Here is a 21,738-nt window from a genome sequence, read left to right as displayed (position 1 = left end):
GCAATTAAAAATGCAAAAGATAAGCCTTGGGTTTTGACAGCAATAGCTTGTAAAACACTGCGAGCAGACCAAGCCAGGCTCAGGGGTATGTACTTCACAGCTACTTGGCAACAACCTTAATATTTTATCAAGAGAAAGAAAAAAATCAGCAAATTGAAAATTGAGAAGGTATGCTGTAAAGACCATGAAGTCCCTTTTTAAACATTTGTGTTGCCTTTTATTTATCTTGTGTGAGGAGGTCAGAGAACTTGCTGGAAGCAGGTCTTCCTTCTACAATGTAGTGCCTAGAAGTGAACTCAAGTCACCATCAAGCTGAGTCAGAAGTGTTTTTACCTGCTGAGCATCTTGCTGGCTCATGAAGTCATTTATAGTAGGCGGTCAGTTGCATGTAGGTATTCATGGGACCAAATGCTGACCACTGGACAGGGACAGATCACACAGGGGAGCAGTGTTCTGGGAACTCTGGGGCAGGTCCCGCTGTGCAGTACTTTTTACACTGTTATAGCTTGGTCTAGGATGTCCCTCAAATGCCTGTGTGTTAAAAGGCTTGGTGGTCCTCATCTTGGAAGGCATGAAACCTTCGAGAGTTAGACGCCAGAAGACTATGCAATGAGGGGCACCTGTAAAAGGGAATATGGGGCCCCAATCTTCTTCTCTACCTCTCCCCAGCTGTGAAGAACTCATAGGGCTTCCTCTGCCATGCACACCTACTATGATATACTGAGCTACCACAAACCCAAAGTAACAGGTGATGGGGAAGTCCTGTGTATGTCAATAAAGCACTGTTGGCCAATAAGGAAGCAAGATAGGTGGGACTAGGAGTCGAATAGGATTCTGAGAAGAAGAAACACAGGGAGTCATCATGTAGCTACTATAGGGGTAAGAAGTCTGGACCTTTTTCTCCGGTAAGAGAAATACTTAGATTAACAATTATGGAGTAAATACTTAAGTCAGAGCTAGCCAGTAAGAAACAAGCAAGGCCAACAGCTTCATAATTAATACAGTGTCTTGAGTGTTATTTGGGGACTACAACGTGGCAGAGCCCAGGCGACTGGTGGGGAAAAATCAAAGCAGCTGGCAAGGAAAAGGCATCACTCTACAAACAGGGACTGAAACCTCTGAGGAAATGAGAAAACACACTTTTTCTTTTTTTTCTGTGTGAGTATTTGTATTTATGTGTGCATGCATGCATGCATACATGTTTGTGTGAGTGCATGTGTATGTGTGCAGATGCACATGTGTGTACATATGTTCAGGGGGGCAGAGGACAACCTAGAGAGTCGTTGCCCAAACACTTGTTTTATGTGACTGGGTCTCTCACTGGCCAATGTGGCTGTGCTGCCTGGTAGTCAGTGAGCTCCCAGGGATCCACCTGTCTCTGCTTCCGTGCACCTGGATTACAAATATGTCACCAGCCTATTTTATTTTTAAAATGTGAGTTTGGGGAGTTGAACTCACGTCCTCGAGTGCTTTACCGACTGAGGTGTCTCCTCAGCCCCAAGCCCTTTATCTTTATCTATTGATTTATGTCAGGCCTTTACGACAATAATGGGAAGCTAACTAACACATAGGTTCACACTGGTCAGCTCCTGTGACCCAGAAGACCACTGGTGACAAGCGTCAGTGCAGGACAGAGTCAGGAAATGGCAGGCACCCCGGCCATGTCATAAGATGCCCAGCCTGTGGCATCTTCCGATGCCTTACCTGAACTTGGTCCAAGTGTACTGTTCCTGTGCACGTCTTTCTTCTAAGCTGCTTCTGCTTCTCCAGCTTCCTCCTCTGAGTCTTTTCTATCCATAGGTCATCCAAGCTGAAGTGGGAATGCCGCGGGGCCCTCCTGAGATCTGAAGAGACCTCTCTGGGGACTTGCTCTGTGGAGATGGAAGGTAGGGCCCATGGCACTACCTCAGTGGCAGGCAGCAGCTGTGGAGTAGGCGCTGTGTAAGAGGTTTTCTGATCACAGGAACAACTGGCCTTCTTGTCTGGAGGTTTTTCCCGGACAGTGTAGCTCTAGAGAGCAGAGAGACATCATCAGAGGTCAAAGCAAGGGTAAATCAACTGGGGATGCTGCTCTTCCCCCTAGAGTCTTTCGGATGTAGCACGTTGTTTTGACTTATTTTCAAAGTAAAGATTACACTGAGATGCTTCATTCACAGTCATTTTGAAAAGTATTAAAATTAGATGTCAGGCAGTGCTTTAATCTCAGCACTCAGGAGGCAGAGGCAGGGGGATATCAGTGAATCTGAGGCCCGCCTGGTCTACAGAGTGAGTTCTAGGACAGCCAGGGCTGTTACACAGAAAAACCCTGTCTCAAATCCACCCCAACCAAAAAGTAAAAACAGATTAGATATAAAATAAATCTTGTTTCTGTTATAATGTCTACCTGTAAGAGCGTTTCAAACAAGAAAAACTCCTGATTTGATCAAAGACCATATCTGTTAAAGAACCTAATGGACTTGGCATGCCAGTTAGAAATACTTGTAAATACTCGTGTGTGTGTGTGTGTGTGTGTGTGTGTGTGTGTGCTGGGACACATGTGCACATGAGTGAGGCGGCCAGGGGTCAACTTCAGAGGTCATTCCTTAGAGGGGGTACCCCATTTTCTGATGCAGGGCCTATCACTGGAACCTGGGGCTCACTGACTAATCTGGGCTGGCTGGCCCTCAAGTCCACTTCCCCAGTGTTGAGACTACATGCATATGCAATCTTGCCTAGCGTTTTGATGTGGGCTATGGAGACTGAATTCAAGTCCTCATGTTTGTGACAAGAGCACGTTCTCGACTGAGCCATGTCTGTATCCCAGAGCTCTTGCTCAAGCAGAGCTTGTCGCAGGCACAGTTCTCACCTCCCAACCACTCTCATTGTCTCAGTTCAGGGCTAGCACTTAGGCATCACAACCATTTCAACATAAAACCTGTCCGCACTAGAAGAATTGGAATTTGTGTTCACATCTCCATCATCTGTTCCTTGAAATCAACCCATGACCACCGGGAGAAGAAACTCTTTTATTCCCATGTTTATAAAAATGAACCCATTAAACACAGGGGTTTATGCTTCTCCCAGAAGCCATAGAATGCCAAATAAAAAACCAAGTGGTGTAGGAGGGTTGCTTCCCTTCAAGCTGCTAGAGGCGTTCAGAGACCTGCAAACAAGAGAGGCTCCAATCGACGTGGCTCTTTGTTGCCCATGGGAACTTGATGCTGAGATCCTATTGCTGAAGATGCCACACTTACCTGTCACAGTCTACATAGGGAAATTAAGGTGGTACTGACCAGGTGTTATTCAGGCTGCTGAGAACTGGCAACAACAGTCTTACCTGTAAGCTATACTAATGACCAGCATGGCAAAATATGCCCATGGGTCCAACAGAAGTACGTACGTTATGGGGGTAACCATCTGGTTTCTGATTAGCCACAGCACAGAAGTAAACATGTTTGGTATGGTCAAGAACCTATGGCTGGGGAGTTCTCTGGCCGCTTATTATTGTTATTTTGCTAAATGGACATAGAAACAAACTGCCCTCTAAATTCATATTTCTCTAGCTGTAGATTAGTGTGGCCACCAGACTTTATCATGTGTTTCTTTGTGTAGTGGATGACAGTTAATGCAGAAACACAGTCAGTCAGAGTACAGAGAATAAGTGTCAGCAGACAGTTCAGTTACAAATGTAACATCTATCTCAGCCTCCAAGGGTTATAGACCATTACAGAAGAGGGAATAGAGGATAGGGAGGACTAGAGCCAAATCGTACTCTCTGTACAAGGCAGGACCACTGCTCTCATGAACACACAGCAGCTGCGGTTGCCTGCACAAGACCCAAAATTTAAGACGTGATGCCATTTATAATCACTTCAAAATTATGAGATGTGTATGAATAAATCAAACTAAACTTTTCAAAAATTGAAAACTACAAAACACTGAAACAGCACAGAAGATCTGAATAAATGAAGACGCTCTTTTATCAGTTAGAAAACCCAGCATAGTAAAGACTCCAGTTATGTTCCAATTCACACGCTGCTTAATTCCACTCCTGTCAAAGTCTGAGCAAAGCCATTTGCAGGTGAAGTTAAGATTTACTAAACTTTATATAGAAATACAAGAGAACTAGAATAAAATAATTCTGAGAAAGAGAAAGTGTGAGCAATCCATTCACTCGGTTTTATGACTTTATTCAATGACAATCACTAGGTTACTGTGGAACTGGGGACATGATACACACAGATCAATGCAACAGAATAAGGACATATGAGTGTAGCCCCACAAGTACTACTCAATAAAGACATATGAGTGTAGCCCCATAAGTACCATTCAAGACCTGAGGCTAATATTACAAGCAACTCGTGCGGGAGCAACTGACTACCCACAGGCAGAGAAATGACTTTTCCTAAATCTCAAACCTTAACAATATTTTCTCAAGATACAGAAACCAGCATGGAGTTTCCTCAAGAAACCAAAAATATCCCTATCCTGCCATATCACCCAAAATGTTCCAAGTCAGTGCATCACAGAGCCACCTACACATTAATGTTTGTGGAAACACGGGTCACAAAAGCTAAATTAGGGACCAAACTGTGTCCATCAACGGGAACTGGATAAAGAAAGGGTGGTTTGCATGCACAACGGAATTCAGTCAAGACAGACAACAGTTACATATGGTCTCTCATCTGCGGGGTCCAGATTTTATATAGGTTTATAAAATCGCACATGACAGATGACGTGAAGGTGGACATGAAGCTGCTTAGGGGACATAGGGGACTAAGGGGGGGAGATAAGGGCAAGGGCATGGATGGTGAAACACGCCCCAAGTTCATTATGTATTGCATAAAGGCTGCTTTATGTGACCCAGTATAAGAAAGCACAAAACCAAAAATTTATAATAAGCTTCAGAGTGAGAATGGAAGGAAGCACATCTTGGGGCTGGCTAAGAACCCTTGGACACTGCACTGAGAACGTGACCTATTTTACATGATTGTACCAAAAAAAACTGAAGATGGGCTGCCTCAAAATGTAAATGTTTTATCTGTGTTTTTTTCTCCTGGCTTGCTTTTTAAAAATATATGTTTAATTGAAATAGAATTACACCACTTTCCCCCTTTTCCTTGAAAAGGTCTCTTTGTAAGAGATCCTGTTAGGAAGACAACACGACCAATTGCAGGCAGAGGGAAATAGTCGAAAATCACATATAAGAAAAACAAAAACAAAATAAAAAAAGAAAAAGATTTGAATCCAATATTAGCATTTTAGAAACTTAATTGCATAAACAACAACAATGTAACTAGAAAATGGGCAAAACACATGCAGCTATATTTCACTAAAGAAGGTAGATGTATCTGGATGTGGTGGTGCATGCCTTTAATCCCAGTGCTGAGAAGGCAGCTCCCTGAGTTCAAGGCCAGCCTGGTCTACAGACCGTGTTCCAGGACAGCTAGAACTATACAGAGAAACTGTTTTCAAAACCAAAAAGACAAACAAACAACTACAAAAAGAAGATAGATGTGCCGTAAAAAAGAAAGGGAAAGAAAAGTTCAGCAGCCTAGCCCTAGTGACGCTCACATTAAGATCAAAATGAGGCAGCCCAGCATGATGATTCCAATGGCATGATGATTACAACAGCAGTTCATACCCTGACAAGGGCAAGAACAGCATTTCTCATTCATTGGCGATGATCCTGTGAGATGACACAGGCCCTCTGTCAGGTCACACAGGCAGTGAACTTGCCTCTCTGAAAACAGGCCTTGCAGACAGCAGAGCCTTAACTCCAGAAGGCTCTAAGCAGGGCAAGATGACACACACCTCCACTCTAGGCAGGCTGACCACTGCCATGTGGAGTTAATTACACACTGTCTAATCCCGTCATTCCTCCTCCAGGTGTCCCTTATCTAGAAACGTCATTGGAACCCTCCACACACCTGACTCAGTTGGGAACCACAAAACATATTGTCCTTTATTCTAATTTGATTGTCACCTGACCCCGGACTCACATCCTATAGCACAGCGACCACTTCCTCCTCCCTCACAAGAGACCTTCGAAGAACAGGCTTTGCTCTCCCTGGAAGGGGCCAAAAACTTTACCTCCGTCCCTCTGCCCATCTGCATGGCCGTAACAAACCTCTAGTCCACAGAAGGAACAGACCCCAAGCCTTTCTCAAGCCCTGTTGCGATCCTCAAAAACTCTACACCCAACAGTTTGGTAGTTTCTTTCTTCTTCTCATCTGTGTGCGGTGTGCATGCATATTTGTACATATGCGAGCATGTCTGTGTGTAGGCGTACACGTATGTGTGAATGCATGTGAAGGACTGAACTGATGTTGAGGCTCATCCATGATCACTCTCCAATCGCCGCTTTTTCTTAGTATGTGTCTCTCATGTGAACCCAGAGCTTGAGGATTCAGTTAGTCTCACTATCCAATTTGCTCCCTCCAGGCTGTGAGTCAGCCATGATACCAGTGAGTTCTGTGCTTAAGATTCATTTTACTTGTATTCATGTGTGTTTAGACATGTTCATGCCCTTGGAAGGCAGCAGAGGGCTTTGGGTCACCCAGAGCAGAAGTTACAGGTGCTTGTGAATCTCCTGAGATGCTGAAAACTGGACACCAGCCCTATGCAAGAGCAGCAAGTGCTCTTAACCTCTGAGACATCTCACTGACTCAGCTCTGAATTTAAACTTGGTGTCACCTTCAAGCTGTCTCATTTATGTATATGGAAAATTTCTACAACTGCAAAGATAATTAAAACTTGACATACTTTTTGTATTCTTTTTTGTTGAGTGTTGAGCCTTATTTGTGTAGTGTGGGTATTGTTCTGTTGGACACACAGGTTGCAAATAAAAGGTTTAAACCAGACGTTGTGTTCTTCCTTGTGATTTTTTCCCCTAAAACTTTATCATGTTGTATTATATTTTGTATTTGAGATTAGTGAAGTAAGTTTCCTAATACTGTGTCTTAGCACTTGAATATTTTTTCAGTTTTACCTGGGGTGGGTGTTAAGGATGTAGCTCAGTCGGTAGTGCTTGCCTAGCATGCATGAAGTCCTGGGCTCAATGCTCAGTACCCTGTAACACCGAGCATGGTTGTTCATGCCTGTAATCTTAACACTTGGGAAGTGAGGGCAGGAGGACCAGGAGCTCAAGGCCATCCTTGGCTACACAGCAAGCCCATGACCAGCCTGAGCTATATGAGACTTTGTGTCAACACAGCAAATCTAAAGGGAGGGGAGATGGTTCAGTGGCCTGAGGTGCTCACAGTCACACCTGACCACCTGAATTCAATCCCTGAACACTGTGGAAGGGGAGAACTCACTGTCCTTCGATCTGAAACATGCCCTGCTCCACACAGACACAGACACACAGACACAGACACACAGACACAGACACAGAAACACACACACAGACACAAGGCATACACACAGTTATACCAGACACACACACAGACAAACAGACACACACAGAGACATACACAGATATACACACAGACACAGACACACAAGACATACACACAGACTCAGACATATACACAGACACACATACACACATACACAGATACAAACACAGGTGTGTATACACACACATACACAAGATATATGCACAGACATATATACACACATACATAAACAAACACACACACATGGCATACACACAGACACAAACATATACCAGACACACACATAGACATATACAGATGCACACAGAGACAGACAGACATATAGACAGACAGACACAGACACAGACAGAAAGACAGACACAGACACAGACAGACAGACAGACACACATACACACATAGACATATAGACACACACACAGATACAGACATACACTAAGACACACACACAGACACACACACACATAGACATACATACAGATAGAGACACACAGACTCATAGACACACAAACAGACATACACTCACTAAATAAATAAATACTTTTTAAAACCATGACAACACTAACCCAAGGGAACATCCCTCCACTTGCCTTAAGAGATAAAGAAAAGGTTGTTGCCACCAACAGCTCACTTACCTCACTCCGAGGAAGGTCCCTAAGGAAGGATGCTGTACCCAGGCCATGGTGACACTGGCATGTGCCGGTGCTGTCTTCCTTCCGGTCATTCTGGGTTAGTGTTTGCAGGGAGAGTAAGAGGCTTGCTCTGGCCTTGCTCTTGGGCAGTTCGGAGGCCTCTGAACATCTGTTGGCGTCCCTGTAGCTTCTAAGAGAGACCATGGAGACTGCACTAGTCCTGCCCCCAAGGCAGAGATCTACCCTCTGAGCCCCGGCCTTGGGACTCGTGGGCTTGGGGCTTGTGGGTCTGCAAGGCATGCCTTGGTTTCCATAGGCCAAGTGGCAGGCAGAGCTGCAGGGGAGTGTACAACCGATGCCAGCGTGCTGGGCTCCAGGGCTGGTGGGGGTAGTCAGCCAGGATGGCTCTGGGAAGATGGTAGAAGAAAAGTACCTACTACTCTCCTGGGTAGCAGTGCGTTTTATGGTCGGTTCACTTTTCCTCCTGTGTTCTGGAGACGTTAGACAGCTGGAGGGTGGAGTTGCAGGAGACTGTAGGGGTGTCCGAGACTCCACACACACATGGCTGTCCGTGCTAACTGTCCACTCTTCACGGTTTCCTCTGGCTGCTGGTGGGGAAGAGCGGAGGAGTTCGGGAAAGTCTGGACCCGGAACCCCACTCACTAAAGGGGTCCTTTTGGAACCTTCCACATCTTTGCTTCTCAGAAACGTGCGCCAGGAGCTCTGGCCTCGCCTGCGCTTCTCTTTCTCGCCTTTGACAGAGCCAGCATGCGTTTTCTCTGTAACTTTGGCCTCAAAAAAATTAGTAAAGGTCTTATGGGCTAAGGCCAGCCTTGCTCTGATCTTGCTCTCTGTTGTTTTCAGTCTCTTGATGTTGCAGCCTTCTGGGGAAGGGCCTTCACCACCAAGGTCCCCTGGTGTCCCCACTTGAAGCTCTTGGTGTGTACCAACAGAATGGGTCTCCAGAGACACGCTCTGGTGCACGTGGTGCAGAGGCGGCTCCATCCGGCAGGCTGCAAACCACCGACTCTGGGGCACACCTTCCTCAGAGCTGGGGCAAGTCAGGTTCAGACCTTCTGAGGTCAAGGCCTGGCTGCATGGTATGTCCCCTCCGGGGCTCTCCTCAGACCAGGACCTGTCAGTCCTTAAAGGTGTCATCCGGAGACCGGCAGAGCGCTGCTCTGACTCCAGTGCATCCGGCTGAAGGCGGCCACACCGTTGCTGGATCTGCAGCGTCGTGACGTGGGCGGAAGTCAGGACTCCCGAATGCAGGACCTCTACCTCCCCAGCCCACACACTGGAGACTTCTCTGACCTCTGCACCCTCTGTGGCACACTCTCTTTGTCTGAGTTCTGGACTGGGAGATTCCTGGTTCCCCTCGGGGTGCATGCCCAAGTCTGAGTGCACACACTCAGACCCCAGGCTCGAGGCTTCCCCAAGCTTCTCCTCCAGTGTGTCTTCTGAGCTCAGTGTGTCCTCCGAAGCAGCCCTAGGGAGCAGAGCTCTCACAAGTTCTATGCCTTGGGCCAGCCGCTGAGGATCCCCATCACCCGGTCCTGCTGCAGGGCACTCACTGCGGCACGTTGGCATTTCTGGGGTCCTGGGAGACGCATAAGCCCTGGTGCCCGTGCCTTGTGAAGATTCCAGTCTTTCCTCTGGGAAATCACCCGACTGAGAGTCTAGACGACAGCGGGCCTTCCTTGTAGAGGTCTGTTTGTGTTCCTGCTTTACTGCTATCATAACGAGTTTGCAGCTGTGTTTAGAGGCCCCATGTACCTTGGACACCTGCTGGCCAGAAGTGCAAGTTTCCCTGGCATCCCCAGTCCCCTGTGCACACTCATTCCCAGGCCTGCAGTAAGACAGTTCGACTGTTGGGAAATCCGAAAGACTCTGCAAGGCATTTCCCCTGCATTGGAGGTCTAGAGCTGCTACCTCACCTGCTGCTTCTGAAGGATGCATTACACTTGAACTCAGGATGCTCTCTGGGGCGTAGGCGCTATCACTCACTTCTGAGGAACCCACGGCCATCTCACTGCCGCTGCAGTGAGGCGTTCTGTCAGGCGGCTTTCTCTCCTCATTGAGAACGTACTTTGATGAGTAGGTCTGGGTCTGGTTTCCTGTCTTGGCAGGGATGTTTTGCAGGCACCTTTGTTTACCGATAGCATCATCAGGGTGGACACCTTCGGGCTTCTCGAGTCTGCACTCTGGCCTATGTCCTGGCTGGCATTCAGCTGGCCCAGGCACTTCCTCTTGGCTGCCAAGCTTCAGCAATTCTGAAGTAAGGTGGGAAGGGTCTAGGCATGACCTAGAAGCCTGCTCTACCGGGTTTTCCTGTGGGAGACCTACACAGGGTGTGTCTTGAGATGGCCTTTTAAAGCTACAGTCACTCGGCTTGTACTCACCTGGCAAAGGAGGGGCCTTACTTGGAGAAGTGGGAAGGAAATAAGACAGCTGGGTGGGCCCAGGGGAAAGGGTGCTATGAATTATTGGGAGTCCGGGTTCTATTTCTGTCCCTTCTCTCAGGTAGGGCCTGAATGTCACACATTTCCGCTTCAAAGGCTCCTTAAGGCAACACAAGGGAAACGCTGCTATAGAATGAGCCCTAACCAGAGTCTTCACATGTTGGCGTCTTCGGGGTGTCTTGCCATTGTCACCAAGATTTTCTGGGACACTATGATGACATTTGGTGTCTACAAGACAAGGTGCGCCCAGTCGTGGTAGGCAGGCTACATCCAAGCAGGAATGAATCCAGAGTAAGTCTGTACCCACTGTGGGCCTGGAGGCAGGCCCCTTCTTTGTCCTGATCCACAGAGGGAACTCAGTGTCCTGCAGGCCTGTGTGAAGTAGCTCAGCTGCCCCAGCCCTGCTGTGGATGTGTGGCCAGCTCTGACCGAGTTCACAGTGTTGCAGAAAGCAGGGCCAGACCAAGGGGACGTCCAGATAGCCTTTTGTCCTGGACTTCTGCAGCCGGGGACTGACGCTGTCGGTGGCGTTCTGTGACGTAGCAACTGGCGAGGGCTTCTGCACCAAACTGGCCCTACAGTCACAGAGGATTTCTTCATCCCGTTTTCCAGCAGCCGTAGCCGTTGAGGTGTGCAGTTTACTTTGATGATAATCTTTCTTCAAGCCTGAGAGTAAATCCGACTCTTCCCCTGTGTGGAGCCCATCAACACAAGCCAAATGCTGCCCCTGAGGAGGTCTAACTGCTGAGTCATCGGGGCATCCCCAGTCTGCTTCTCTGTCTGCAGAGGGGCCACCTGGAGAGAGGCAGACTCCACCTGTGGGATCCCCAGGCAGGGACTCTGCATCAGAAGCGCTCTCAAAGGGTTCTGTTTTTGTGTCTGAGCGACTTTCACTCTTATGGGACAGTGTCTCAAAATCCTCAGGGTCTATTTCCTGGCACCATTCCTGCTCTTCTGGGTCTGCGGGGTTTGGGTGGAGTTGGTTATCTTCACTCTCACCTGGAGCAGGTGCATCTGGCTCTGGAGTCTGGATGAGAAGAGAAGAGTCAGAGAGCTGTCCCCAGGACCTAGGCACACACATTTACACCATCACACATGCCCTTTTCAGAAGGAAATATCCTTCCTCATTTCCCACATAGTCCCAGCAAGGAAGGGAGGCATTAACATAGAAAAGAGCATGCAGGGCTGAGGGGATGGCTCCATGAGCATTGTGTGCCATACAAGCTGGACAACCCCCATTTGGATTTCTGGAGCTCATATAAAAGTCAGCTGCGGTAGCTTAAGCCTGTAATCCCAGCATGCTTATGACAAGGTGGAAGGCAGAGGCAGGAGAATAGCCAGAAACTCAAAGACTAGCAGGCTTAGTGTAGGTAGCAATAAATAAGAGAGACCTGGTCTCAAGGCTGTCACTCAAGGTTGTCCTCTGACATGCTCATGTGTACTGTGGTACATATATATCCTGCCCCCCAAATGAACGCACAAATACACAAGCATGAACAATCAGTGTGTGCACATGCGCTCGAGCACACACACACATGCACACACTAACATACAAATACAAACATGAACATACATATACAACACACTCATACACATATATATTATCACAGTCATACACTCATGCCTACACACACATTCACATTCATATACACACAAACATGAATATACAAATACATAAACACACACACACATATATATATATATATATCACATATACACACTAATGTATCCACACACCTGTCTGCACACATACACACAAAGATGAAAAAAGACTCTGGAGATCCACCATGGAGGGCCTCACCCTCCCTGGGGATCAGAGTGTAGATTGGGTGGGGGACTGGGGAGCCTGGTGGGGAGGGATGCGGAGGAGGGGAGGGAGAGGGAACTGGGATTGACACGTGAAACAAACTTGTATCTAACTTAAATTTAAAAAAGGAAGAGAAAAAAAGCAAACAAAAAAAGAGCACATGGAAAAAAATGAAAAAAGAAAAAGTAAACAAGGAATGAAGTCAAGCCTGAGTTATGGAGAGAAAATGTCACAGAAATTAAAACAAAGCCACCAAAAGGCCTAACAGGCCAGTCCAGCATTCGCAGTTTAGGTAAGCATGAGCATGCTGTGTGAGTCACCGTGAGAAGCATGCTTCTGTGTGGGGTATCCAGCAAGAAGAAACAGATTAATACATGTCTACCCTCAACAAAAATACTGTTTGTTCTTGTGTAGCCCAGTGGCTTATAGTAAATGCTTTTATGTGTAGAATTGCTTCTTAAGTTCGCATAGCCAGAGGGGGGAAAAGAAGAAAACAAAAGAAGTCTTGAGAATTACTGAGGCTACAAACATGGGATGGTCTGTATGCTCAAGGCAGCTTTGAGAACAAGAAGAAAGGGAACTTGGCAGAAACTTTGCCGTTTTCTTTCTCTCTCTCTCTCTCTCCCTCCCTCTCTCTCTCTCTCTCTCTCTCCCTCTCTCTCTCTTTCTCTCTCTCTCTCCCTCCCTCCCTCCCTCCCTCCCTCTCTCTCTCTCTCTCCTCTGTCTGTCTCTCGTTCGTGTGAGTATGTGTGTGTGTGTGTTACATCTGATATCCACATGTGGGTGTCATTGCTTGGATTTTTGTTTGAGACGGTCTCTAGTTACACCACCACCCCCTTTGAAAGACAAGGTCTCATTGCATAGCCTTGGAACTCTCTATGTAGATTAGGCTAGTCTCAAACACAGAGATCCACCTGTTTCTGCCTTCAGTGAGTGCTGAGACTAAAGACATATGCCACCATGCCCAGTTTATACGTTTCTTAATCCACTCTCTAAGTCATGAATTCTCATGTGCCCATTTAAAAAAATGCAGGTATAAGCTGTGAAAAAGGTAGTCACCTACAAAGATCTATTTCTATTTCCCCTAAAAATCCCTGTCCCTTCCTAGCCAATGTTCTCCTCGTCCCAGTCCTTCCCAGGGTCAGGGATCTGACTTCCGTTAGTCTTGATTAATCAGCCCTGGGGTTTGATGTGGACAGACTCTACAATATGTCTTTTGGGGCCTGGCTTCATTCCCTCAGGTGTCATGCCTGTATCACAAATATCCAACCTGAAGCCTGCAAGCTGCATGTGACCCATGATAGCTATGAATGCAGCCATGCAAAACTACCAAGTTACCTAAAACATGAGATTTGTGTGTGTGTGTGTGTGTGTGTGTGCGTGTGTGTGTTTAAAAATATAACTCGACTACATGATTCTCAAGCACAAATGTGTAGATATGGTGATGTTCAGGGTTAGACGTGACTGCTAACCCTTGCGCATGCAGTAACCGCAAATGTGAGGTAGCACTCACTGTACTCGGCATTCAACCGTCAAAGCTTCCTTCATTTCCCCAGGCTATAAGTGGTATGGGCACTTGTTCCAGAATCTAGTTAGGGCTCCTCAAATTCTGTACCCTTCCCAAACATGGTTTCTCTAGGTCGCGCGCGCGCGCGCGTGTGTGTGTGTGTGTGTGTGTGTGCGCGCGCGCGCACACACACACGCGCGCGCGCACACACACAAATAAAATAAAATACATCCATCTGCTGCAATGTGTACAGCTTCCTATAAATATGTATAACCCACTTTGCAATTCTCAGCATGTTAATTAATAGTAAATGAATAGAAATAAAATCACAAAGTAAAAACGTATTAACTCTCATATTAAATCTAGGCTATGACCTAGGATTGGAAATCAAATTTGAAGAAATATTTTTTTGACAGTGAGGCTCAGAACGTACTAGATGGGGGAGTGGATCAGATTGGGATGGTTTTTAAAAGGCAGGCTTGCCACCTTCTCTTGGGCAGTGTGCTGCCTCAGACACTAAGGCCAGAGTTGGGCTTTTCTCCTTTAAAGGACACTGAGCTCTCATGAGTTTTGACAGAGCTGAGCTGAGAACAGGATTTCACAGAGGTAAGAGTGGATGGGGTAGGGGGCAGGTTCCAGCCCTTGCCCTCCCGCACCTCAGCTTCAGGGCACCTCTCTCCAGGTGGCTCTGGAGACACACCTCCCTTCACCCCACATGAATCTCACCACGTCTCTCCTCATCTCAACTCCAAACACTTAATCTCCACACTTCCTCGTCTATCACTTATTTTTAAAATGTCAGTATTTGCAGACACAATATGCCCTCCAAACAGCAATTTCAGACGTGTGTGTGTGTGTGTGTGTGTGTGTGTGTGTGTGTGTGTGTGTGGTGGTACATACAGGTGCTTGGGATTCAAACTCACAACCTCATGCTTGAGTGGCAAGCACTCTTACCCACCAAGTCATCTCCCCATCCTTGCAACACAGTAGCTGTAACGTGCAATATTTCAATGAACTCGGCAATTCTTTTTTCTCTCCTAATTCCCATCATGATTTCCTGTTTGACCCAAGGTTTACTAGAAGAATATTTTAGTAGTCTTTTTTGGTTTCTGATTTTTGTTTAATTATGCTATAGTCCGGGTGTTGCCTGTATGATTCAGATATTCTGAAATTAGTTGGAACTGGTTCTACTGCATGGTGCGGGGCCTAATGTCATAAAGGAGCTGTTTGAAGGTTAGGACTTGTGTAGCAGTTAGATGCAGAGCTTTCTAGAGGAAGTCTAACTCAGGTCCTCCTGCTTGCACCACAAACATTTACACAATGAACCCTCTCCTCAACCCTCCTTTCTCTGAATTTTAACTATTGATACATACTTGATATAAGGAAACCACACAGATTCCAAGTTTTAACACTCACTTGCAAAACTCCAGTTAGTTAATGCCGTTTGTTAATTGCTCCCTTCAGACCCTCTTTGCCCCCCTGAATGCCTCCTGCTATCCCCCCATGATCTGTAAATGCTTTCTGTCATGGCAGATTACTTTGTTTTATAGAAATGTTGTCTCTGCAGCCTGCATTTGGAGATGGGAGGGGGACTGGTCTTTTCCACTCAGCACAGTTACCTGTTTTCCCATCTATTTATTTGTTTGTTGTTTGTTTTGTGCAGCACAATTATCTTGAGATGCATCTGTGCTGTGGCACTGCTCAGTACTCTGTCCCCTTTATCACAACTGAGGGTTTCGCTGCAAGGATGGCCTTATCACAGTTTGTTTCTGTGTTCACCTACAGATGTTATCTTAGTCATGCAGATTTTTGGCTTTTCAAATAGAGTAATGTTTGTGCACAAGTCTTTTTTATGGCCATATGTTTGTGTTTCTCTAGATTAAATACCAAGGCATGGTGTTTATGCATGGTGTTCTGTGTTAGACGTATACAATTAATTCTTTACAATTTTAAAATATTTTATTTATTTATTTATTTTGGTTTTGTCTGTGTGCATGTGTGTATTCTGGGAAGGGAGGCACATGCTTGCCACATTGCACATGTAGAGGTCAAAGGACAACCTTTGGGAACCTGTGGTTCTCTTCAACGCTGTGGCTTCTTGGGATCAAACTCAGGTCGTCAGGCTCAGTGGCAGGCACATTTACCCACTGAACCATCTCACTGGTCCACATTTAGTGTCTTTAGAAGCTGCAGGCAGTTTCCCATTCCTTCTTGTTAAGCATGGCCACCAACACTGCAAGAGGCATGGCACATGGCATGTCCAGGCATGGCCACTGTGACCTTTCATTAAGTGAGAAGTGGTGTCTTCCTATGGTCTTTTTAGGGATTCCAGCTAGCCCAACCATGACCAACATGGCTCTGGCCTTGCTCCTCTCCTCCATTCCCTCTGCCTTGGCAAAAACTATTAGATTATATTCCTAAAGCTAGTCACTAAGGCCTATTCCCTTATTTGGTCACTTTTTCCTCCTGATGCTGACTACCAAGGTCCAGCTATCAAAGTATTGAAGTTCAACAATCAAAAGCCCCCCTTGGCTCACCGAATTAACATGTCCTCTTAAAATTAAACACTTCATACTAATACGATCTTTTCATATGTTTATTTTCCCATCTATCTGCAAAGTCTTGGGAAAAATATTTGTTCAAATCTTTTGCCTTATTTATTTAAATGCTGTGTCACCCTGGCTGGCCCAGAATTCTATAATTAGACCAGGCTGGCCTCAAACTCACAGAGATCTGCCTGCCTCTGCCTCTTCAGTACTGAGATGAAAGGTATGCATCACCATACCTGGATATCATTACATTTTTAGACAACATAAAAAACAAGGGTCTCTCTAAAGTGTTTTCATGTTTATTTAGTTTTGGTTGACTCTCCATATTCCTGCTATTTCCCTCTCCCTTAACATCTCTTTTCCCCTTCTCATGAGCCCCTTTCTAGATTTGTGACATCTACACACACACACACACACACACACACACACACACACACACGTATAAATGCCATATAGCACCAGGGCAGTGATTCTCAGCCTGTGGGTCATGACCCCTTTGGGATCAAATTACTCTGTCATGGGGATTGCCTAGGATCATCCAAAATATCATATATTTATATTACAATTTCTAACAGTAGCAAAACTACACTTATGAAATAGTCATGAAAATAATTTTATGGTTGGGGGGGTCACCACAACATGAAGGACTGTATTAAAGAGTCACAGCAGTAGGAGGGTTGAGAACCACTGCACTGGGGTCTCATGTATCCCAGGCCAGCCTTGAACTTCCTGCCTCCACTTCCCAGCTGCTAGGATTAATGTGCCAGCTTATGTGTGCTCATATGCGAGCACTCTGTTGTCTGAACTCTATTTTGCACATTTAGAAACAATGAGTTGTGTTCCTAGTGAGCTGCTATACTTTTTTATATATCAGAATATAAGCTAGGAGAGGTCAGGGCTAGAGCAATGGTTCAGCAGTTAAGAGTACTTACTGGTGAGGACCTGGGTTTGATCCCAAGCACCCACACTATGGCTCACAACCACCTTTAACTGTAGTCCCCATGGATCTGGTGCACTTTTCTGACCTCCTTGGGCACACATGTGGTGCACAGACATGCATGTAAGCAAAACATATACATAACATTAACAATTGTTTTAAGAAAGGAAAAAATACTGTATAAATAGTTCCTTCTAGTCCACAGTTTGCCTTTTAATTTTGTTATTAATTTCTTTCAAAGAGTAAGGATTTTTACTAAATGGTACCCAATTCATTGACTTATTTTTCCTATTTCTGTGTGCGTATGTGCGTGGTTTCACATGTGGGTGTATACACATGCATGTGTGTGTATGCACAGGAGGCCTAAGGTTGATGTCTGGTGTCATCCAGCGGGTGTATACACATGCATGTGTGTGTATGCACAGGAGCCCTAAGGTTGATGTCTGGTGTCATCCAGCACTCTTTGCCTTATATTGAAGGTCTCTTGGGTGAACCCGAAGCTCATTGCTTCTGTCTCCCAGCTGGTCAGCTTGCTCTAGCGATCTGTTTCCACCTCTTGCTCTCTGGGATCACCGGTGGCCCTCCAGCCTGCCCAGTATTTGCTTGGGTTCTGGAGACCCAAACTCTAATGTTTCTGCTTGTGGGTGTGCTTCCCCACGGGCCCATCTCCCCTGCTCCCATCTCACTGGGCTCTGTAGATCATGTCTGTGCTTGTCAAATTAACAAAGCACCCACCTGAGAACATGAAGGTTCTTCCTGTCATTCTTTCGAGACTATATTAGGAAAAATAATGCCCCTTCTGTCAGAAGACAGTCTTCGTCCTGATTCCCGAAACCTGTGATCTTTTACCTTTCATGGCAAAGAGGGCTTTTCAGAAATGACTAAAGCACCCGGAGGAGGAAGCTAATCTGTAATGCCTCTGTGGGCCCTTATGAGGGAAAACAGGCAGCAGTCCGGGGAGGTGTGACAATGGGAACAGAAGCCTGGGTGTTCAGGGAAGGGCCTTGAGCCAAAGAATATGGGTGGGAACATTCCTAGCAGCAGATGTTTCACCCTAGAGCAAGGAGAAGGGAACAGCCCTGCCTACACAGCACTCAGGGAGACACTTGTTGGACTGCCTAACCTCCAGAACCGAACGATAATGAACTTACGTTGTCTGAAGCAACTGCGTTTGTGGAAATTTGTTATGATCACAATAGGACATTGACAGGTAGATCAGCCGAGCTCTTGAGTTTATCTGTTCTCTCCTCTTCTCTCCCCAGTGTGTGTGTGTGTGTGCGTGCGTGCATTGGTTAAGATCTTGCTATGTAGCTCAGGCCACCCTTGAACTCTTGACTCTCCTGTCTTGGCATTCCAAGTGCTCTGCCTCAGCCTTCCCCAATGAATTCTCTGTCTCGGCCTCACAGAGAGATAGAGTTACAGGTGTGTGCAATCATGCCAGCTTTTTTAGATGGGTGCTGACATTTGAAGTGAGGTCCTCATGCTTGCACAGCAAGTACATTTTTCCCATTGAGCCTCTCACAGTCCTAAGAATGTGATCTTTTTAGAGATACGTTTTTAAAAGGGATACAATAGAACAGAAGAGATTCCTGCAAAAGGAAAGACGGACAGGGTGAAATTTACAGGGCTTGCTCTGTGGAGGACAGTGTTGGAAAGATGAAAGGACAAACCAAAGACTCGGAGAAATATGTGCACATGTCTGCATGACAGAGTTCTAGGGTTAACAATATATAAAGAACACTCAAAACTCAATAACAAAAATAAATGATTCAGTTAGAAAGGGTGCAAAAGCCGTCATTTACCACTTTACGACACGTGATGCACAAACAGGAATAAGCACACATAAAGACAGTCAACTTTGTTCACCAAAGGTAAATTCAAATCAAAACCGTAACACCACTCATCTACCAGAATGGCTGAAATTAAAAAAAAAAAGAAAAGAAAACTGACAACATCAAAGGTGGGTGAGAAGGAGAGGGACTGGGCTGCTCGCACACCTCAGGCGGAAGGTGTGGTGGTGGCGAATCTGCCTCCTTCTCTCTGCCTCTCTCCCACACCTCCAAGGACAGTGGCAGACCCCGGAGCTCATGTGCAAGTTGGACAAACTGGCATGGAGAAATGTAGCCCAGCTTCTGAGAAGCAGGAGGCAGTCAAGCATGTCAACCTGTGTTCTTTGACTTCAAAGAAGGGGGTGATGGGGAGTTACCTCACTGTGCTTAACTATGTAAGAATGAGGACCTGAGTTCAATCCCCAGAACCCATGCAAGAAAACTGGGCATGATGGCAACTACTCGTAATCCCAGTCCTGGGGAGTCAGAGCCAGGAGACTATCTGGGCTTCCTGGCCAGTTTGTCTCACCTTCTTGGCAAGGTCTTGGCCAATTCCAGACCTGTTTCAATAAACAAGATTGGTGGTTTCTGAAGAACACCACCTAAGGTTGACTGCACGTACATCCACAGTGCAGCAGTAAACAACCAGGAAACCCTGCACTAAACCAGGTGGCAAGGGAAGGAGCAACGCCTCCACATGTATGTTTTAGCATGTGTGTACTCCAATACAACACACACACACACACACACACACACACACACACACACCAGTAGCCGCTCACTCTGACTCACTTCATTTGTTCTTCCAGAGTGTTAGGTTTGGTCTGAAGTCATCCCTCTCACAGCATGAGGTGGCTCCCATGAGGAGGCTCACAGGAGAGCTCAGCTCCCACAGCATAAAGCATGAGTCAGGAGTCTAGGGACCCTAAGTCGTGGTCAGCATATTAAGATGCATATGCTCAGAACGCCCCCTCATATGTCTTCTCTGGTGTCCTTAATTCCTCACTTTTAAGGGACATTTTCACTATATGAAGAATTTGCAGTTGGGGGTGCAAATTCTGTCATTTCTGCACGTTGTCATGAGATAGAGATTTTTTTTCTTCAGCAGTTGAAGAGTGCCTGTTTTTGCTCTCACCTCTGTAGTCTTAGATGAGAAATCTGCTATCATTCAAATTATGAGGGAGCTTTGTTAGGATAAAAGGAGCTTAGCTGGGAGGGTACTTAGTACAATATAACAATACATATTCATTTGTGTAATTTACACATATAACTTTGAAAGAATAAACTCATTCAAATAAATAAATAGGAAGGAACAGTAAAACCCAGACATTTCTTTATTTAAAAATCATGTTTACTGAGAATACTGTTGTTTTCCCTGTCTTTGGTTTGTACAGCTCAGGCATAGTGTGTTGTGCTGTTATACTATATTTCTGCTGTTACTTTGTCTTGGTACAGAATTCTTCTTGTTTCTCCTACTTGGGGTTTAATTAACTACTCAAAATTTATACATGTTCAACTTTCATCAAACCTAAGACATTTTCGCCATTATTGTTTGAATATTTTTGAACTCTCCACTGAAGCTCTTCTCCTTTGAGACTAAAAGTCCCCCACGGTGATTCCCACAGTACCAACACACGAACGCGGTTACAAGCTCAGTCCCTTTAGTTCAGACCGGATAGACTCTGGTTTTTCTATTCCTTATATTTTCTGTATTTTATTAGTTTCATTAAGTGAACATGGAAGCATTCCCTGATGGCTCTTTTTTGGTTTTGTTTTGTTTTTTGTTTGTTTGTTTTTTTTGATGGCTCTGGAATTGAACCCAGGTGTTTGTACCTGCTAAGCAAGCATTTTACCCCACTGAGCCATGCTTCCTGCTCACATGACACTTTTAATCTCATCTAGGGTCTAGCATTCATCGTGACAGGGGTGTGTATCTCAGGGCATTCGGGGTACTCTGTGATTAGACGGTGGATCTTATTTGGTCTGTTTTTTAGCAGTTGAGGTGTACTTCCAGGGTCCACTGTTTTCTATGTTCAACTTCTGGATAGGCCCTAAGGACACACTCAGGCAAGAGGTGTGCCAGCCAGTCCCCTCTCCATTCCTTCTGCCATTTGGTGATTGTGAATGAAAGAAGAAGGAGGGTACAGGGCACTAATGAATTACAGTGGGCGTTAACCCCTCATGCTGTCTCCTCTCATTAAGCCTTATTGCTATTAGCTGAGGGCAAGGCTCCTATTCTGCTGCCCCTGCTAACACCCCCTATGCAAAGAAATAAGAGCCCAGCAGCTCCCACCCAACTGAGGAGGGGGTGTTACCCTGGCACTCCCACAGGGGAATGCCCTTAGAGAAGCACACAGGAGCACTGCCTGCTTCTTGGGAGAGGGTAGAATGCCAGCTAGGCTCTTGGTCCTGCTGAGAAAGTGGGACAGGGAGCATGGCCGTAGGTGTTGTTTGGCTGGCTTTCCTGGGCCTTTTGTGTGGAATGTTGGTTTTTTGGACTATGGTTAGAACTTCTCTAACATGTGGGGTCCCAAGAGTGCCTGCCATCTTTTTCTCCCCTCTTGGGTGTTTCCTTCCTGTCTGCTGTGTTATGCCTTGTTTGTGGTTGTGAAGATGTTGGAGGATCAAGAGTTGTTCCA

The 21,738-nt window shown here is 45.9% G+C and overlaps 1 protein-coding gene across 2 annotated transcripts in view; it reads right to left on the bottom strand.

Moving 5' to 3' along the window:
- The window catches only part of Arhgef4 (Rho guanine nucleotide exchange factor 4), a 138,788-nt gene that overhangs the window by 84,699 nt on the left and 32,351 nt on the right, over window positions 1–21,738 (bottom strand). For both annotated transcript variants that reach the window (XM_040729356.1, XM_040729357.1), the window contains 2 exons: window positions 8,012–11,497; window positions 1,705–2,010 (listed from right to left, as the gene is read on the bottom strand). In XM_040729356.1, the coding sequence (XP_040585290.1) occupies window positions 1,705–2,010; window positions 8,012–11,497 (3,792 nt within the window). Of the gene's footprint in view, window positions 1–1,704; window positions 2,011–8,011; window positions 11,498–21,738 lie in introns of those variants that run through there.

The sequence above is a fragment of the Mesocricetus auratus genome, unplaced genomic scaffold, assembly GCF_017639785.1.
Source record: "Mesocricetus auratus isolate SY011 unplaced genomic scaffold, BCM_Maur_2.0 Super-Scaffold_100021, whole genome shotgun sequence".
NCBI classification, from domain to species: domain Eukaryota; kingdom Metazoa; phylum Chordata; class Mammalia; order Rodentia; family Cricetidae; genus Mesocricetus; species Mesocricetus auratus.
This window is presented reverse-complemented; position numbering and strand designations above follow the sequence as displayed.